Raw genomic sequence first — 15,827 nt, 5'->3', positions numbered from 1 at the left:
GCAAATGGATATCAGAAGAGAGCTGGAGTAGCCATTCTCATATCAGACATAATTGACTTTAAAATAAACACTATTACAAGAGACAAAGGAGGACACTACATAAGGATCAAAGGACCAATCCAAGAAGAAAATATAACAATTGTAAATATTTATGCACCTAACATAGGAGCACCTTAATACATAAGGCAAATACTAACAGCCATAAAAGGGGAAACCAACAGTAACACAATCATAGTAGGGGACTTTAACTCCCCACTTTCACCAATGGACAGATCATCCAAAATGAAAATAAGTAAAGAAACACAAGCTTTAAATGACACATTAGACAAAATGGACTTAACTGATATTTATAGGACATTCCATCCAAAAACAACAGAATACACTTTCTTCTCAAGTGCTCATGGAACATTCTCCAGGATAGATCATATCTTGGGTCGTAAATCAAGCCTTGGTAAATTTAAGAAAATTGAAATCGTATCAAGAATTTTTTCCGACCACAATGCTATGAGACTAGATATCAATTACAGGAAAAAAACTGTAAAAAATACAAACACATGGTGACTAAACAATACACTATTAAATAACCAAGAGATTACTGAAGAAATCAAAGAGGAAATCAAAAAATACCGAGAAACAAATGACAATGAAAACACAACCCAAAACCTATGGGATGCAACAAAAGCAGTAAGAGGGATGTTTATAGCAATACAATTCTACCTCAAGAAACAAGAAACATCTCAAATAAACAACCTAACCTTACACATAAAGCAAATAGAGAAAGAAGAACAAAAAAACCCCAAGTTAGCAGAAGGAAAGAAATCATAAAGATCAGATCAGAAATAAATGAAAAAGAAATGAAGGAAACAATAGCAAAAACCAATAAAACTAAAAGCTGGTTCTTTGAGAAGATAAACAAAATTGATAATCCATTAGCCAGACTCATCAAGAAAAAAAAGGAGAAAATCCAAATCAACAGAATTAGAAATGAAAAAGGAGAAGTAACAACTGACACTGCAGAAATACAAAGGATCATGAGAGACTACTATAAGCAACTATATGCCAATAAAATGGACAACCTGGAAGAAATGGATGAATTCTTAGAAAAGCACAACATTCCGAGACTGAACCAGGAAGAAATAGAAAATATGAACAGACCAATCACAAGCACTGATACTGAAAGTGTGATTAAAAATCTTCCAACAAACAAACGCCCAGGACCAGATGGCTTCACAGGTGAATTCCATTTAGAGAAGTGCTAACACCTATCCTTCTCAAACTCTTCCAAAATAGAGCAGATTGCAACAAAAAGAATAAAATATCTAGGAATAAACCTACCTAAGGAGACAAAAGACCTGTATGCAGAAAACTATAAGACACTGATGAAAGAAATTAAAGATGATACAAACAGATGGAGAGATATACCATGTTCTTGGATTGGAAGAATCAATATTGTGACAATGACTAAAGTACCCAAAGTAATCTACAGATTCAATATAATCCCTATCAAAATACCAATGGCATTCTTCAAAGAAGTAGAACAAAAAATTTCACAATTTGTATGGAAACACAAAAGAACCCGAAGAGCCAAAGCAAACTTGAGAAAAAAAAACAGAGCTGGAGGAATCAGGCTCCCAGAGTTCAGACTATACTACAAAGCTACAGTAATTAAGACAGTATGGTACTGGCACAAAAACAGAAATATAGATCAATGGAACAGGATAGAAAGCCCAGAGATAAACCCATGCACACATGGTCACCTTATCTTTGATAAAGGAGGCAAGAATATACAATGGAGAAAAGACAGCCTCTTCAATAAGTGGTGCTGGGAAAACTGGACAGTTAAATGTAAAAGAATGAAATTAGAGCACTTCCTAACACCATATACAAAAATAAACTGAAAATGGATTAAAGACTTAAATGTAAGGCCAGACACTATAAAACTCTTAGAGGAAACATAAGCAGAACACTGTATGACATAAATCACAGCAAGATCCTTTTTGACCCACCTCCTAGAGAAATGGAAATAAAAACATAAATAAACAAATGGGACCTAATGAAACTTAAAAGCTTTTGCACAGCAAAGGAGACCACAAACAAGACAAAAAAACAACCCTCAGAATGGGAGAAAATATTTGCAAATGAAGCAACTGACAAAGGATTAATCTCCAAAATATACAAGCAGCTCATGCCGCTCAATATCAAAAAAACAACCCAATCCAAAAATGCGCATAAGACCTAAATAGACATTTCTCCAAAGAAGGTATACAGATGGCCAACAAACACATGAAAGGATTCTCAACATCACTAATCATTAGAGAAATGCAAATTAAAACTACAATGAGGTGTCACCTCACGATGGTCAGAATGGCCTTCATCAAAAAATCTACAAACAATGAATGCTGGAGAGGGTGTGGAGAAAAGAGAACCCTCTTGCACTGTTGGTGGGAATGTGAATTTATACAGCCACTATGGAAAACAGTATGGACGGTCCTTAAAAAACTAAAAATAGAACTACCATATGACCTAGCAATTCCACTACTGGGCATATACCCTGAGAAAACCATAATTCAAAAAGAGACATGTACCATAATGTTCATTGCAGAACTATTTACAATAGCCAGGACATGGAAGCAACCTAAGTGTCTACCGACTGATGAATGGATAAAGAAGATGTTGCACATATATACAATGGAATATTACTCAGCCATAAAAAAGAAATGCAATTGAGTTATTTGTAGTGAGGTGGATGGACCTAGAGTCTGTCATACAGAGTAAGTCGGAAAGAGAAAAACAAATACCGTATGCTAACACATATATATGGAATCTAAAAAAAAAATGGTTCTGATGAACGTAGGGGCAGGACAGGAATAAAGACGCACACATAGAGAATGGACTTTAGGACATGGGGAGGGGGAAAGTTAAGCTGGGACAAAGTGAGAGAGTAGCACTGATATGTATACACTACCAATGTAATATAGAAAGCTAGTGGGAAGCAGCTGCATAGCACAGGGAGATTAGGTCTGTGCTTCATGACCACCTAGAGGGGTGGGATAGGGAGAGTGGGAGGGAGGTGCAAGAGGTAGGGGATATGGGGATATATGTATACATATAGCTGACTCACTTTGTTATACAGCAGAAACTAACACAACATTGTAAAGCAATTATACTCCAATAAAGATGTTAAAAAATAAGTAAATTAAGTTAAAGACTAGAGAAGCAAGAAACATGTAAAGTAAGCTAGATTATGTATGCTCCTAAGGTGAAACCAATAACCAGGAAAGTCTTAGAAATAGGAAAAAGACAAGAACATTTTTGTTGGCTTTTTATTAAAAAGGGAAATAGCATTCAGCATAATCTATAAAATAAAAATGATACACAGCCTATCTAAATATTTTAAAGAGTTGTTCTTGTTTTGAATCCAAAAGACATTCATTTATTCTAAGTATCAAGATAATATAAGAAATAAAATTTTGGACCAAAAGAGTCCTTGCAGTTCTTTTTTTCACATTCCTGACCGTATCTCCTATTTAAAACATTACATTTAGTTAAAGTTCATATTGTCAAACCATGTGTACTAAAATGCTCGTTATAAATCACCATTTATCCTATTTTTTAAAAATACAAATAAATCCAATGCAACTTCATACCTTACATACATAGTGCCTCTAACATTCACATGCAGTACTCATCTCTCCAGGCAAGATCCTTTTGTGCATTACCCTCTTTGCAACTAGCCCTGAAATAATTTCTGCCAGATCTATTTTTCCCTCTCCTTCAGCTTCTCTGAGTAGTAGAAAAAACAGAGTAATGATAAGGGAGGCTACTGCAAAATTTTCCTTCCTCTTATTGAATTAAGCTTCTTTCAATTAGTTGTTTGTAAAGTTGCTTGCTCATTGCTAATCTCTCACATGTTTCTATCACCTAACAATAAGCATGTTGTTTCCCAACTTGGAAAATTAACATGAACATCTACATTGACCTGGCTGTTGTAGATTGCAGTCATTTTCCAGGCAGGCAATTTAAGGCCATGCACAGAGCTGCCTTTGTTGTGAGAAAAATGATTTCTTTGAAGTTTATGGTGATGTTGAAGCTGCTTTATACAACCCACTGCTACTGGCTCAAATACATGCAAAGAGCAGCAAACATTCTGTGAGGAGTATAGAGGACATGGAAAAGAGGGTTAATCTATTCAGTGAGATAACAGAACTTGACTAATTTTAACACATGAGGTCTTAAAATTTTACCTAAAGTTCTAGAGGAAAGTAATTCATTTTCAAACCCATGTGTTTTTTGTTTTCCTTCTGAATTACTGTGAAAACGAATCAAGTAGCTTCTCTTTGACACTTGTTAATTATACTCAAATAAAATCAACTTGGTAAAAAGTAATATTCCAAGGCAAGTAAGTTTGGTTCTACATAAAACAAACAGGTTAAAAAAAGCAAAAAAAAAAAAAAGCAAATATACAATAGCCGGGACATGGAAGCAACCTAAGTGTCCATCAACAGATGAATGGATAAAGAAGGTGTGGCACATGGGAGATCAGCTCCGTGCTTTGTGACCACCTAGAGGGGTGGGATAGGGAAAGTGGGAGGGAGACGCAAGAGGGAGGGGATATGGGGATATATGTATATGTATAGCTGATTCACTTTGTTATAAAGCAGAAACTAACACACCATTGTAAAGCAATCATACACCAATAAAGATGTTAAAAAAAAAAGATGTGGCACATATATACAATAGAATATTACTCAGCCATAAAAAGAAACGTAATTCTGCTGAGACAAAGTGAGAGAGTAGCATTGCCATATATATACTACCAAATGTAAAATAGATGGCTAGTGGGAAGCAGTTGCATTGCACAGGTAGATCAGCTCGTGCTTTGTGACCATCTAGAGGGGTGGGATAGGGAGGGTGGGAGGGAGACGCAAAAGGGAGGGGATGTGGGGATATATGTATACATATAGCTGATTCACTTTGTTATACAGCAGAAACTAACACAACATTGTAAAGCAATTATACTCCAATAATGAGGTTAGAAAAAAAAAGCAAATAATGATTATTTGGTAACTCTCCTTCCAAAAAGGTAAAACATTAAGTTTCTTTTCAGAAGAAGAATGGTAGATTGAAATTGTAATCAACTTATTTCCCAGAAAATGAGTTATAGTTCAATAAATCATCTGTAGCTTAGCTGTTCCAGGAAACCCTCTCCTTTGCAATAAATTTAACTAAGATACTAGAAAGCCATTCAACTGCAGGAACAAGATACAGATAGCCTGTGTCTGACCAGCATGAAAAGGCATAGTTAACAAGCAAAGTAAATTGAATTGTCAGTAACTTTCAAATTTTCAATCACTGAAAGCTAAAAGGTCATTTTTCTTGTTGTGTTCATCCTTCAGAGTACAGATAACTGTCTCTCCTTTAACATCAGAAATTTGGTAGAATTCAGTAATCTTTGATGCAAGGTGTATCAGGTCCTGATTCCATTCCTTCTGTCATTCTGAAAAGGAGAGGAAAGGTAGATGGCTAGCAGTTGGTCAGTATGGTGATGGAGGCCCCTGAAAATTGGTTCTTCTTTTGTGCGTGCATTTGAGACTACAATGTTTGCGGTAGCACATATCACGGATGAAGTCGCCCTTATGAAATGTGAGCTTCTGTACATCTCATTCTCAAATACCAGATTACATTATCGGGGTACAGCTTTTGAAAACGTCTTCTTATGTCAAAGTCCCAGAAAGAAATTAAGTACAGGCTCAGAAACATCCTTATTCAAAATTCACTGTCTCTGTGGAATGATTTCAAACAGCAATAAAATATGCACTATTCCATAGTGCCTTAATGATTTTTTTTATTGTTTATACAATTTTTTCCCAAAATTTTTTTGGAAAAAATACAGCCTTGCCCAGTGCCTAATAACTGCCTTGAATACAGTCTGTAGGATCTATCTGATTTCTGGGAAAAGTATTTTAATAATGTTATAAGAAAATCACAGAAGTAGTATTCCACTAAGGGTTTCTGAAAAAATCCACTAGCAGCTCCTTATATGCCTTAATCCCTTTATAAAAGAACATTCAGGTTTTGTACTACTATACTTTTAAGAGTTAAGAACTCTATGTCAATCTGTTCCATCTATTCATTATTTTAGGTGTCTATCACATGTGTGGCAACCTCTTCCCTAGGAGTGATAAGCTCAGAACAACAGGATTCTGTTATATTATACTGATTTATAATAAATGGGAACTGTTCCATTCCTAACCCATTTTTCACTAATTTAACTGGCAAAATAGTCTCAACTACTTTTCTCTGCAAGCAATATATTATTCAAAAACTTAGTGAATGGTGGGTCGGGAATTATCTTTAAATGCTTTGCACTAATCTCTTCCCGCTTGAAAACATTTTAAAATTCTACATTAATTGCATAATGGGAGATCATAACTAAAACTTCATATGAAATCACAGATTATAGAAATGTTAAGCTGGAAAGGGTTTTGGTGATTACTTATAAAAACTACATTCGTTTCCTGGGATTCTCCTTTAAATTCAAGGGGAAACTTGTTTGAGTGGATGAACTCAGAATAGTCCAATTCCAGGAACAACCAAAAGATGGCAAACACTACTAAAAAGAGAGAGAATACAGTTTAATCTTTGTCCCGCTTAATCAAAAAGAAAGAGCAGGGCTTCCCTGGTGGCGCAGTGGTTGAGAGTCCGCCTGCCGATGCAGGGGACACGGGTTCGTGCCCAGGTCCGGGAAGATCCCACATGCTGCGGAGCGGCTGGGCCTGTGAGCCATGGCCGCTGGGCCTGCGCGTCCGGAGCCTGTGCTCCGCAACGGGAGAGGCCATGACAGTGAGAGGCCCGCGTACCGCAAAAAAAAAAAAAAAGAAAGAGCAATGAGATAATGACTTAGTGAAGAAAGAACAAAAGGACTAGGAAGATTTAGAAAAGTTTCTAAAACAAACCAAAAAAAAAAAAAAAGCACAGTATCTCTCCTTCTTTCCATACCCATCTTTATTTAAAATTTAGTATCAAGGTAGTAGAATATGCTAAATGAATCACTAGACATGTACTGTCCAATATGGTCATCTCTAAACACATGTGGCTACTAAGCATCTGAAATGTGGCTTGTCTAATCCTCTCTCTCGTCCTGTCACAGCTCACCCTTCCCCCTCCCCATATCCTCAAGTCCGTTCCCCAGTAGGTCTGTGTCTTTATTCCTGTCTTACCCCTAGGTTCTTCATGACATTTTTTTCCCCTTAAATTCCATATAAATGTGTTAGCATATGGTATTTGTCTTTCTCTTTCTGACTTACTTCACTCTGTATGACAGACTCTAGGTCTATCGGCTAGTCTAATTTGAAGATGTAGTACTAAAAAAATTAAAATCTCTTAATGTTTTTATAATAATTACACTTTGAAATAACTTTTTCATGTTTCATAAAATATATTATTAAAATTAATTTTACCTGTTTCTTTTTACTTTTTAAATGTGGCTACTGGAGGTAATTCCCTGGTGGTCCAGTGGTTAGGACTCCACACTTCCACTGCAGGGAGCAAGGGTTCGATACCTGGTTGGAGAACAAGGATCCCACAAGCTGCGCAGCATGGTCAAAAAAATAAAAATAAAAAACGTTTGAAAATGTGGCTACTAGGGCTTCCCTGGTGGCACAGTGGTTGAGAGTCCGCCTGCCAATGCAGGGGACATGGGTTCATGCCCCGGTCCGGCAAGATCCCACATGCCGCGGAGCGGCTATGCCCGTGAGCCATGGCCGCTGAGCCTGCGTGTCTGGAGCCTGTGCTCCGCAACGGGAGAGGCCACAACAGTGAGAGACCCGCGTACGGCAAAAAAAAAAAAAAATGTGTATACTAGAATATTTAAAATTTAGTAGGTGGCCACTATATTTCTTCTGGATAAAGCTAGACAAGACAGTAAGTGCTCTAAAACCAGGAGAAGAAATCACTATGTATTGAAGAAAACTTTATGAAGATATCAAAACTTAAAAGAAGGAAAGGATACAGGAAAGCTGAGGAAAGTGCTAAAGGAACCATAACATATGAATAGAAATTAATCCTCCTCATGTGATAATAGAAAGTATTTAGGTCAGAAGAAGTCATATTCTTAAAGACACACATCTACAGAACCAGTAGAAATTAGGCAGACTGCCTTCTACAATAGAACACTGTAAAACTTGAAAGACACAAAAATGAACTTGGTTGATTTTCTCACTGCTCTATTTTCAAATCTCAAAAGAGTGCCAGGGCTTCCCTGGTGGCGCAGTGGTTGAGAGTCCGCCTGCCGATGCAGGGGACACGGGTTCATGCCCCGGTCCGGGAAGATCCCACATGCCGCGGAGTGGCTGGGCCCGTGAGCCATGGCCGCTGGGCCTGCGCGTCCGGAGCCTGTGCTCCGCAACGGGAGAGGCCACAGCAGTGAGAGGCCCGCGTACCGCAAAAAAAAAAAGTTCCCTTTGATATGATTTTTTAAGTATTTGCAAGTGACATATTTAAAATAAACAGATTTAGAAAGCTTAAGAGGGAAAGGTAAAAAGAAAAAGAAAATGGGTTACGTGGAAGTAGAATCCAAGAAATAAAAACATCACATTAGAAAAGACAATCATTTTTTAAAAATCCACAACTCATACAGCTTTATGTACTAAATAACAGTGCTTGAGACGTATATATATATATGTAAAAATTGCTAAACATGCAAAAAGAAATGTATATAAATTCAGAAGTACAGCTGTTTAGGAGACTTCTTCAGACATGCAATTATAGTCAGCAAAATATAAATAAGGTGAAATAAAAGGTCGTTTGATGTCAAATAAAATAGGCCTTACATATAAGAGTTTGGACTTAAAAGCAAAAGAAAAAGTATATATATATTTTTACTTTATTTAGTTATTTATTTATTTTTTTGGCTGTGTTGGGTCTTCATTGCATCACTCAGGTTTTCTCTAGTTGCAGTGAGCGGGGGTTACTCTTCGTTGCGGTGCACGGGCTTCTCATTGCGTGGCTTCTCTTGTTGCGGAGCATGGGCTCTAGGGCATGCAGCCTTCAGTAGTTGTGGCGCACAGGCTCAGTAGTTGTGGTTCGTGGGCTCTAGAGCATGGACTCAGTAGTTGTCAAGTATGGGCTTAGCTGCTCTGCAGCATGTGGGGTCTTCCTGGACCAGGAATCGAACCCATGTCCCCTGCATTGGCAGGCAGATTCTTAACCACTGTGCCACCAGGGAGGTCCAAAAATTTATAATTTTTTAAAAGAATGTTCTTTTATATAGTTATGTGAAGGATGGAGAGTGAAAGGACTGAATATAGGAAGACAATATTCCTGAATGGAAGAATGAATGGCAATCAGAATTTCACTGCCCAGGGTAGTCCAATAATTAAATACATTTCTAGGAAATGCTACCTTAAGGCTGGTTCCCATGTGGGTGTACTCTATTCTACATTTACACAGCATTTTACTATCTACTATCTACAAAGTGCTTTCACATTCGTATTACTTTCAACCCTGTAACAAAAGGAAGGGACAGTAATATTTAGATGAGAACAAAATAGAAACTATTGGGAAAAAGGAACATGACTCAAGGAGGGAAATTCCTATTGCTGTAAGAGGATTGCTGGTGTATAAAATGCATTATATATGCCAATTAAGACTTCTCTTCCATGATCAGCATTTCTACTCCCTCCAAGAAGAGTATCAAAGCCAAAGCAGCAGCAACAGACAAACATGAATACGAAGGGCATGGCTACAGTCCTGGCTGTGATATTCTGTGCTACAATTGTTCAAGGTATACGGTACTTTTTAACTTCTCAACCTATAAATTTCCTTTCTAATGCTTCAAATGTCTTTTCTTCCACTTTTATCCTAAAAGATACAGTAAATTTTTAGTTAACCTCACACATTAGAAGTTACTATAGGTTTGGCAGAGAATATTGGAAATGTTTAAAATACTAGAGATGATTATTTAAACTAGAGATGATACATTTTAAATAGAATTTCTTATTTGGCTGCAAAATCTGGCAAGAGCCTTTAGCAACAGTTTTAAATGTCTGCTAAGAAGATTTTATATGAGATAATGTTATTAGCTTTCTGGAAAAATTCTTGAGCATAAAAGCAAGAGGCAAATAAGCTTGATCTCCAATAAACGTCTTTCATTCTTCCCCTTATTCTTTAATGGTTTGCTTACAAATTTAAAGAGAAGATCATCAACTTCTTACTGAAGCTCCTTTCCCAGTAACAGCAGTGTTGAGTGCTATTTGACAAATTACTATCTTTAGCCTTAATGAAAACCTGGTCCACATTCTTCAATCAAGGTTATACATAAATCATAGCTATATGATTGCAATCAGATGTATTAGTAACTGATGCTATGATCTGTTCTAGGCTTCCCCATGTTCAAAGGGGGACGGTGTCTTTGCACACACCCTGGAGTAAAAGCAGTGAAAGTGGCAGATATTGAGAAAGTCTCCATAATTTACCCAAGTAATAGCTGTGACAAAACAGAAGTGATGTAAGTAATGGACTCACTGAAGATAACAATGGTGGTGGCTTTTTTGCTTTGTTTTTCTTATGTTTTTCCATCCAAAATTTAAGACTGTTTTGGATCTTCCCTTAACAGTATCACCCTGAAAACACATAGAGGACAAAGATGCCTAAATACCAAGTCAAAGCAAGCAAAAGTTATACTCAAGGTAGGCTGCCAGATTACTTCCATTTTATAATCTGTTTTATCCAAGACTAATCTTTTGAAAAAATAAAATTGACAACTGCAGAATTGTTCTGCTATGATCCTGTGTAAATGTTTTGATAAGGGGTCTCTGGTTATAATTAGCTGTATGTTTTTGCATGTCAACTCCTAAATCACTGGGAAACAAGAACAGCCCAAGGTGGTAAAACTCTCATCTTCTCATTACAGAAAGCTGAAAGAATGAATTCTTTAAAATATCAAAAAGTATGAAGTCCTGGAAAGGAGGATTTGAAAACCTAGAACAAGTGTAACTGACTACTGACATGATAAGAATTCTGCAATAGGAAACTGACTTTCTCCTGCCTGTTGTAATGAACATTCATGCATTTCTAGGTTAGGAAACTTTCTAGGAGATTTGATGCTTGTAACTATTCTGCTGTGGCTATGAAAACATTTCTGTCTCTAAAAGTTATCTGTCTGTATTTGACCTATATTTTATATTACAATATGTATTATTGCTGAAATCAAGATCATGACTCATAAGTCAAAAGCATCCATGAACATTCCCTAAGTATTTTTTTATGCAAATCCACATTCCTTTTCCTAAAAATTGGAAAAAGTCCTTAAACGCCATCTTGTTTTATAAAAAAGGCTATAATTCATGAAATGTACTATGAAGACAATTATAAGCTAAGGGTAACTGGTAAGAGTGCAAATATTTCATAACAGAATTAGTAGCTCTGGTCTTGATTTGATTTTTTTTTATTCATTTATTTATTTTTGGCTGCATTGGGTCTTCGTTGCTGCGCGCGGGCTTTCTCTAGTTGCGGCGAGCAGGGGCTACTCTTCGTTGTGGTGCGCGGGCTTCTCATTGTGGTGACTTCTCTTGTTGCGGAGCATGGGCTCTAGGCGCATGGGCTTCAGCAGTTGAGGCACGCGGGCTTCAGTAGTTGTGGCTCGTAGGCTCTAGAGCACAGGCTCAGTAGTTGTGGCGCACGGGCTTAGTTGCTCCGCGGCATGTGGGATCTTCCCGGACCAGGGCTCGAACCCGTGTCCCCTGAATTGGCAGGCGGATCCTTAACCACTGCTCCACCAGGGAAGCCCTTGATTTTTTTTAACACCCTTTTCTTTCACTGAGATATTTTGAAGCAATTAGGATGTATGTGTTTACCGTGAAGTTTGGTTTTATCTACTGTTATAAATTATACTAATGTTTTGAACACATTTTATATATGAAATGCTTTTTTCTACCAAAGAAAAATGTTGAAATAAATATATGTGCATATCTGGCAATCACCTTTACTTTCTGTGATTCTTTTTCTTAGAAAAATACATATCTAATCTATTTTAGTCATGCCTGTACTATAAAATTTAGAGAGTCCTATGATAGCTTCACTTTGAAAAGAAAATAATTTTTCTCTAATAAACTACCACAACCCTTCTTAAAACAGAAATAATTATATGTTTTCAAGAAATGTGAGATGCCTTGAACAATTTTACCTTGTATTTCAAGAGGCATACAGCTACCTGTCATCACACAGAATTGTTTTGAAATATATTTTAATGAGTAGTTGTGAAGGACAGCTATCTCTTTTTAAAGGGTCTTCCTAGGCTCAAACTCCTTTCTTACTCAGGGAAAATTTCTTATTATGTGAGATTTGGTGGGAAGCCAAAAGGTAGAAGCCAAAGGAAGAAGTTCCTCCCTGGCAGCCAGAACAAGATCTCAGCCAGACCACTCCTACCCTAGACTTTGAAGTCCAGCTAGCACCACAAAGATGCTATCAGTAAGAAATATTTAAAGTGGCAGTAGTAACAGTGTAAGTCTGATAGTAGAGGCTTCCTAACACGTTCCCGTAGCATGACTTTGGCTATAGTCCTTCCTGCCACCTAGCACCCTTAGGTTTTGTATATTTTCCAAGTCTGATTCTTCAGTCTTCCTGTGTCTTCTTCAACTACCAATTAAATTCCTTTCCTGCTGAAGCTAGCCAGAATTGGTTTCTCTGCGTGTATCCAAAAACCTTAGCTGTTGTGACAAAGTGAGAGAGTGGCATGGACATATATACACTACCAAACATAAAATAGCTAGTGGGAAGCAGCCGCATGGCACTGGGAGATCGGCTCGGTGCTTTGTGACCACCTAGAGGGGTGGGATAGGGAGGGTGGGAGAGAGGGAGATGCAAGAGGGAAGAGATATGGGAACATATGTATATGTATAACTGATTCACTTTGTTATAAAGCAGAAAGTAACACACCACTGTAAAGCAATTATACTCCAATAAAGATGTTTAAACAAAAACCTTAGCTGTTACATCACTCTTTATATAGACAACTATATATTTGAAAAATGAAAATATTTATAGAATTACCAAAAATCAGGTATTTCTGTTTATTTGAAAACAAAAGAACAATTTAAATGCATCTTTGGTGTATCCTTTTCATCCATATCAAAGAGCCAACCATAAACCAGATCAGGGAATGGACAGAAAAGTAAATAGCAGAGTAGGCTGCCTAGAACCTAATAGGCCCTCCTACTGACTAACTTTTTGACTGGTGCCTACAAGAAATAATGAGAAACCAAAATGTTATCTAGGGTATTTGTATATAAATAAATAAATATCTCAATCATATGTTTATTCTATGATATATAATATAGATATGTAGTATAAATATTACATATGCATATATCACAAATCTATATAAATTTCTACACAGAAATAGGACTTCTAGATGAATTCCCTGGATAGTTTTAAAACCTGGATCTATTGTTTGACTATTTACAGTGATATTTTTTAAGAGTATCTTTAAAAGTAAAAAAATTCACTGAGTAAGAGCTACATGATAAATTTGGTATTTTTTGAACTATATATCTATATTATATATCATAGAATAAACATATGATTGAGATATTTATTTTTTAAAGTAAAGTAGCATAGACCAATACATTATTATTGAGAAACAACAAAAAACTTAAATTTCTTCACAGCAAAATAAACATATGAATGAATTAACATACCTGAGCCAAGATCCTTCCCACCTCAGTACATTTGCACAGGCTATTCCCTTAGCCCATTCCTTCATTAAGCTAATGCCTATTCATCAATAAGATCTCAGCTTAAGTGACATTTTCTCCAAGTGGTCATCTTTGAAACAACCCCTTCAATCTCAACTAGATTAGGTGTCCTATTTGTTTTCAGAACACTCTACTTTTTCATGACACTATCTGTTGCAAGTAAAGAAGTATTACTGTACTTAATATCTCCTCTCTCACAAGTGTAAGCTCAATAAGAAAGCTACTCTAGTCCTAGCCCACAGTACAGTGCCTAGCAGATATCAGACCCCTTGACAAATATTTAAGAATACAATGACTGAAGGGCAATAGAAACTAGGGGGAAAGGAACTTACAGCAGAGGAATGTCATGAAGGAACGCACAATGGTAGGAAAGTATAAGGTGAGCTTTGGGAATAATAATTAAATTATTTTGGTTGAAGTGAGTATGAAGGACATCAAATGTCTAGCTAAACAACCTTGAATTTTACTTTGCATAAAATGGGGATTCTGGGGCTTCCCTGGTGGTGCAGTGGTTGAGAGTCCACCTGCCAATGCAGGGAACCTGCCGATGCAAGTTCGTGCCCCGGTCCAGGAAGATCCCACATGCCACGGAGCGGCTGGGCCCGTGAGCCATGGCCGCTGAGCCTGCGCGTCCGGAGCCTGTGCTCCGCAACGCCAGAGGCCACAATAGTTAGAGGCCCGCGTACCGCAAAAAAAAAAAAAAAAGAATGAAATTAGAACACTTCCTAACACCTTACACAAAAATAAACTCAAAATGGATTAAAGACCTAAATGTAAGGCCAGACACTATAAAACCTTTAGAGGAAAACATAGGCAGAACACTCTATGACATAAATCACAGCAAGATCCTTTTTGACCCACCACCTAGAAAAATGGAAATAAAAACAAAAATAAACAAATGGGACCTAATGAAACTTAAAAGCTTTTGCACAGCAAAGGAAACCAAAAACAAGACAAAAAGACAACCCTCAGAATGGGAGAAAATATTTGCAAGTGAAGCAACTGACAAAGGATTAATCTCCAAAATTTACAAGCAGCTCATGCAGCTCAATATCAAAAAAACCAACAACCCAATCCAAAAATGCACATTAAGACCTAAATAGACATTTCTCCAAAGAAGATATACAGGTGGCCAACAAACACATGAAAAGATGGTCAACATGACCAATCATTAGAGAAATGCAAATCAAAAGTACGATGAGGTATCACCTCACACCAGTCAGAAGGGCCATCATCAAAAAAATCTACAAACAATAAATGCTGAGAGGGTGTGGAGAAAAGGGAACACTCTTGCACTGTTGGTGGAAATGTAAATTGGTACAGCCACTATAGAGAACAGTATGGAGCTTCCTTAAAAGACTAAAAATAGAACCATCATACGACCCAGCAATCCCACTACTGGGCACATACCCTGAGAAAACCATAATTCAAAAAGAGTCATGTACCACAATGTTCATTGCAGCACTATTTACAGTAGCCAGGACATGGAAGCAACCTAAGTGTCCATCGACAGATGAATGGATAAAGAAGATGTGGCACATATATACAATGGAATATTACTCAGCCATAAAAGGGAACGAAATTGAGTTATTTGTAGTGAGGTGTATGGACCTAGAGTCTGTCATACAGAGTGAAGTAAGTCAGAAAGAGAAAAACAAATACCATATGCTGACACATATATATGGAATCTAAAAAAAAAATGGTTCTGATGAACCTAGGAGCAGGACAGGAATAAAGACACAGATGTAGAGAATGGACTTGAGGACACAGGGAGGGGGAAGGGTGAGCTGGGACGAAGTAAGAGAGTAGCATTGACATGCATACACTACCAAATTTAAAATAGATAGCTAGTGGGAAGCAGCTGCATCGCACAGGGAGATCAGCTCGGTACTTTGCGACCGCCTAGAGGGGTGGGATAAGGAGGGTGGGAGGGATACGTAAGAGGGAGGGGATATGGGGATATAAGTATCCATATAGATGATTCACTTTGTTATACAGCAGAACCTAACACAACACTGTAAAGCAATTATACTTCAACAAAGATGTTAAAAAATATTTGGGTAAAATACACAT

At 37.2% G+C, this 15,827-nt stretch overlaps 1 protein-coding gene across 2 annotated transcripts; it reads left to right on the top strand.

Annotated features, from left to right (window-relative positions):
- Positions 1-9,708: 9,708 nt before the first annotated feature.
- On the top strand, positions 9,709-10,954 carry CXCL11 (C-X-C motif chemokine ligand 11). 2 transcript variants are annotated; one of them, XM_024754186.1, is made up of 4 exons: positions 9,709-9,784; positions 10,381-10,507; positions 10,616-10,688; positions 10,913-10,954. In XM_024754186.1, the coding sequence occupies exons 1-4, from the start codon at positions 9,724-9,726 to the stop codon at positions 10,952-10,954; spliced, it is 303 nt and encodes a 100-aa protein (XP_024609954.1). In that variant the 5' UTR covers positions 9,709-9,723. The 2 variants fall into 2 exon arrangements, with proteins under 2 accessions (XP_024609954.1, XP_024609953.1); XM_024754185.1 differs by having other exon boundaries at positions 9,724-9,784; positions 10,917-10,928.
- Positions 10,955-15,827: the final 4,873 nt, after the last annotated feature.

This window comes from Neophocaena asiaeorientalis, unplaced genomic scaffold (genome assembly GCF_003031525.2).
Source record: "Neophocaena asiaeorientalis asiaeorientalis breed wild unplaced genomic scaffold, Neophocaena_asiaeorientalis_V1.1 scaffold148, whole genome shotgun sequence".
Lineage (NCBI taxonomy): Eukaryota > Metazoa > Chordata > Mammalia > Artiodactyla > Phocoenidae > Neophocaena > Neophocaena asiaeorientalis.
Note: the sequence above shows the minus strand (reverse complement) of the source record. Positions and strands in the feature narration are given on the sequence as shown.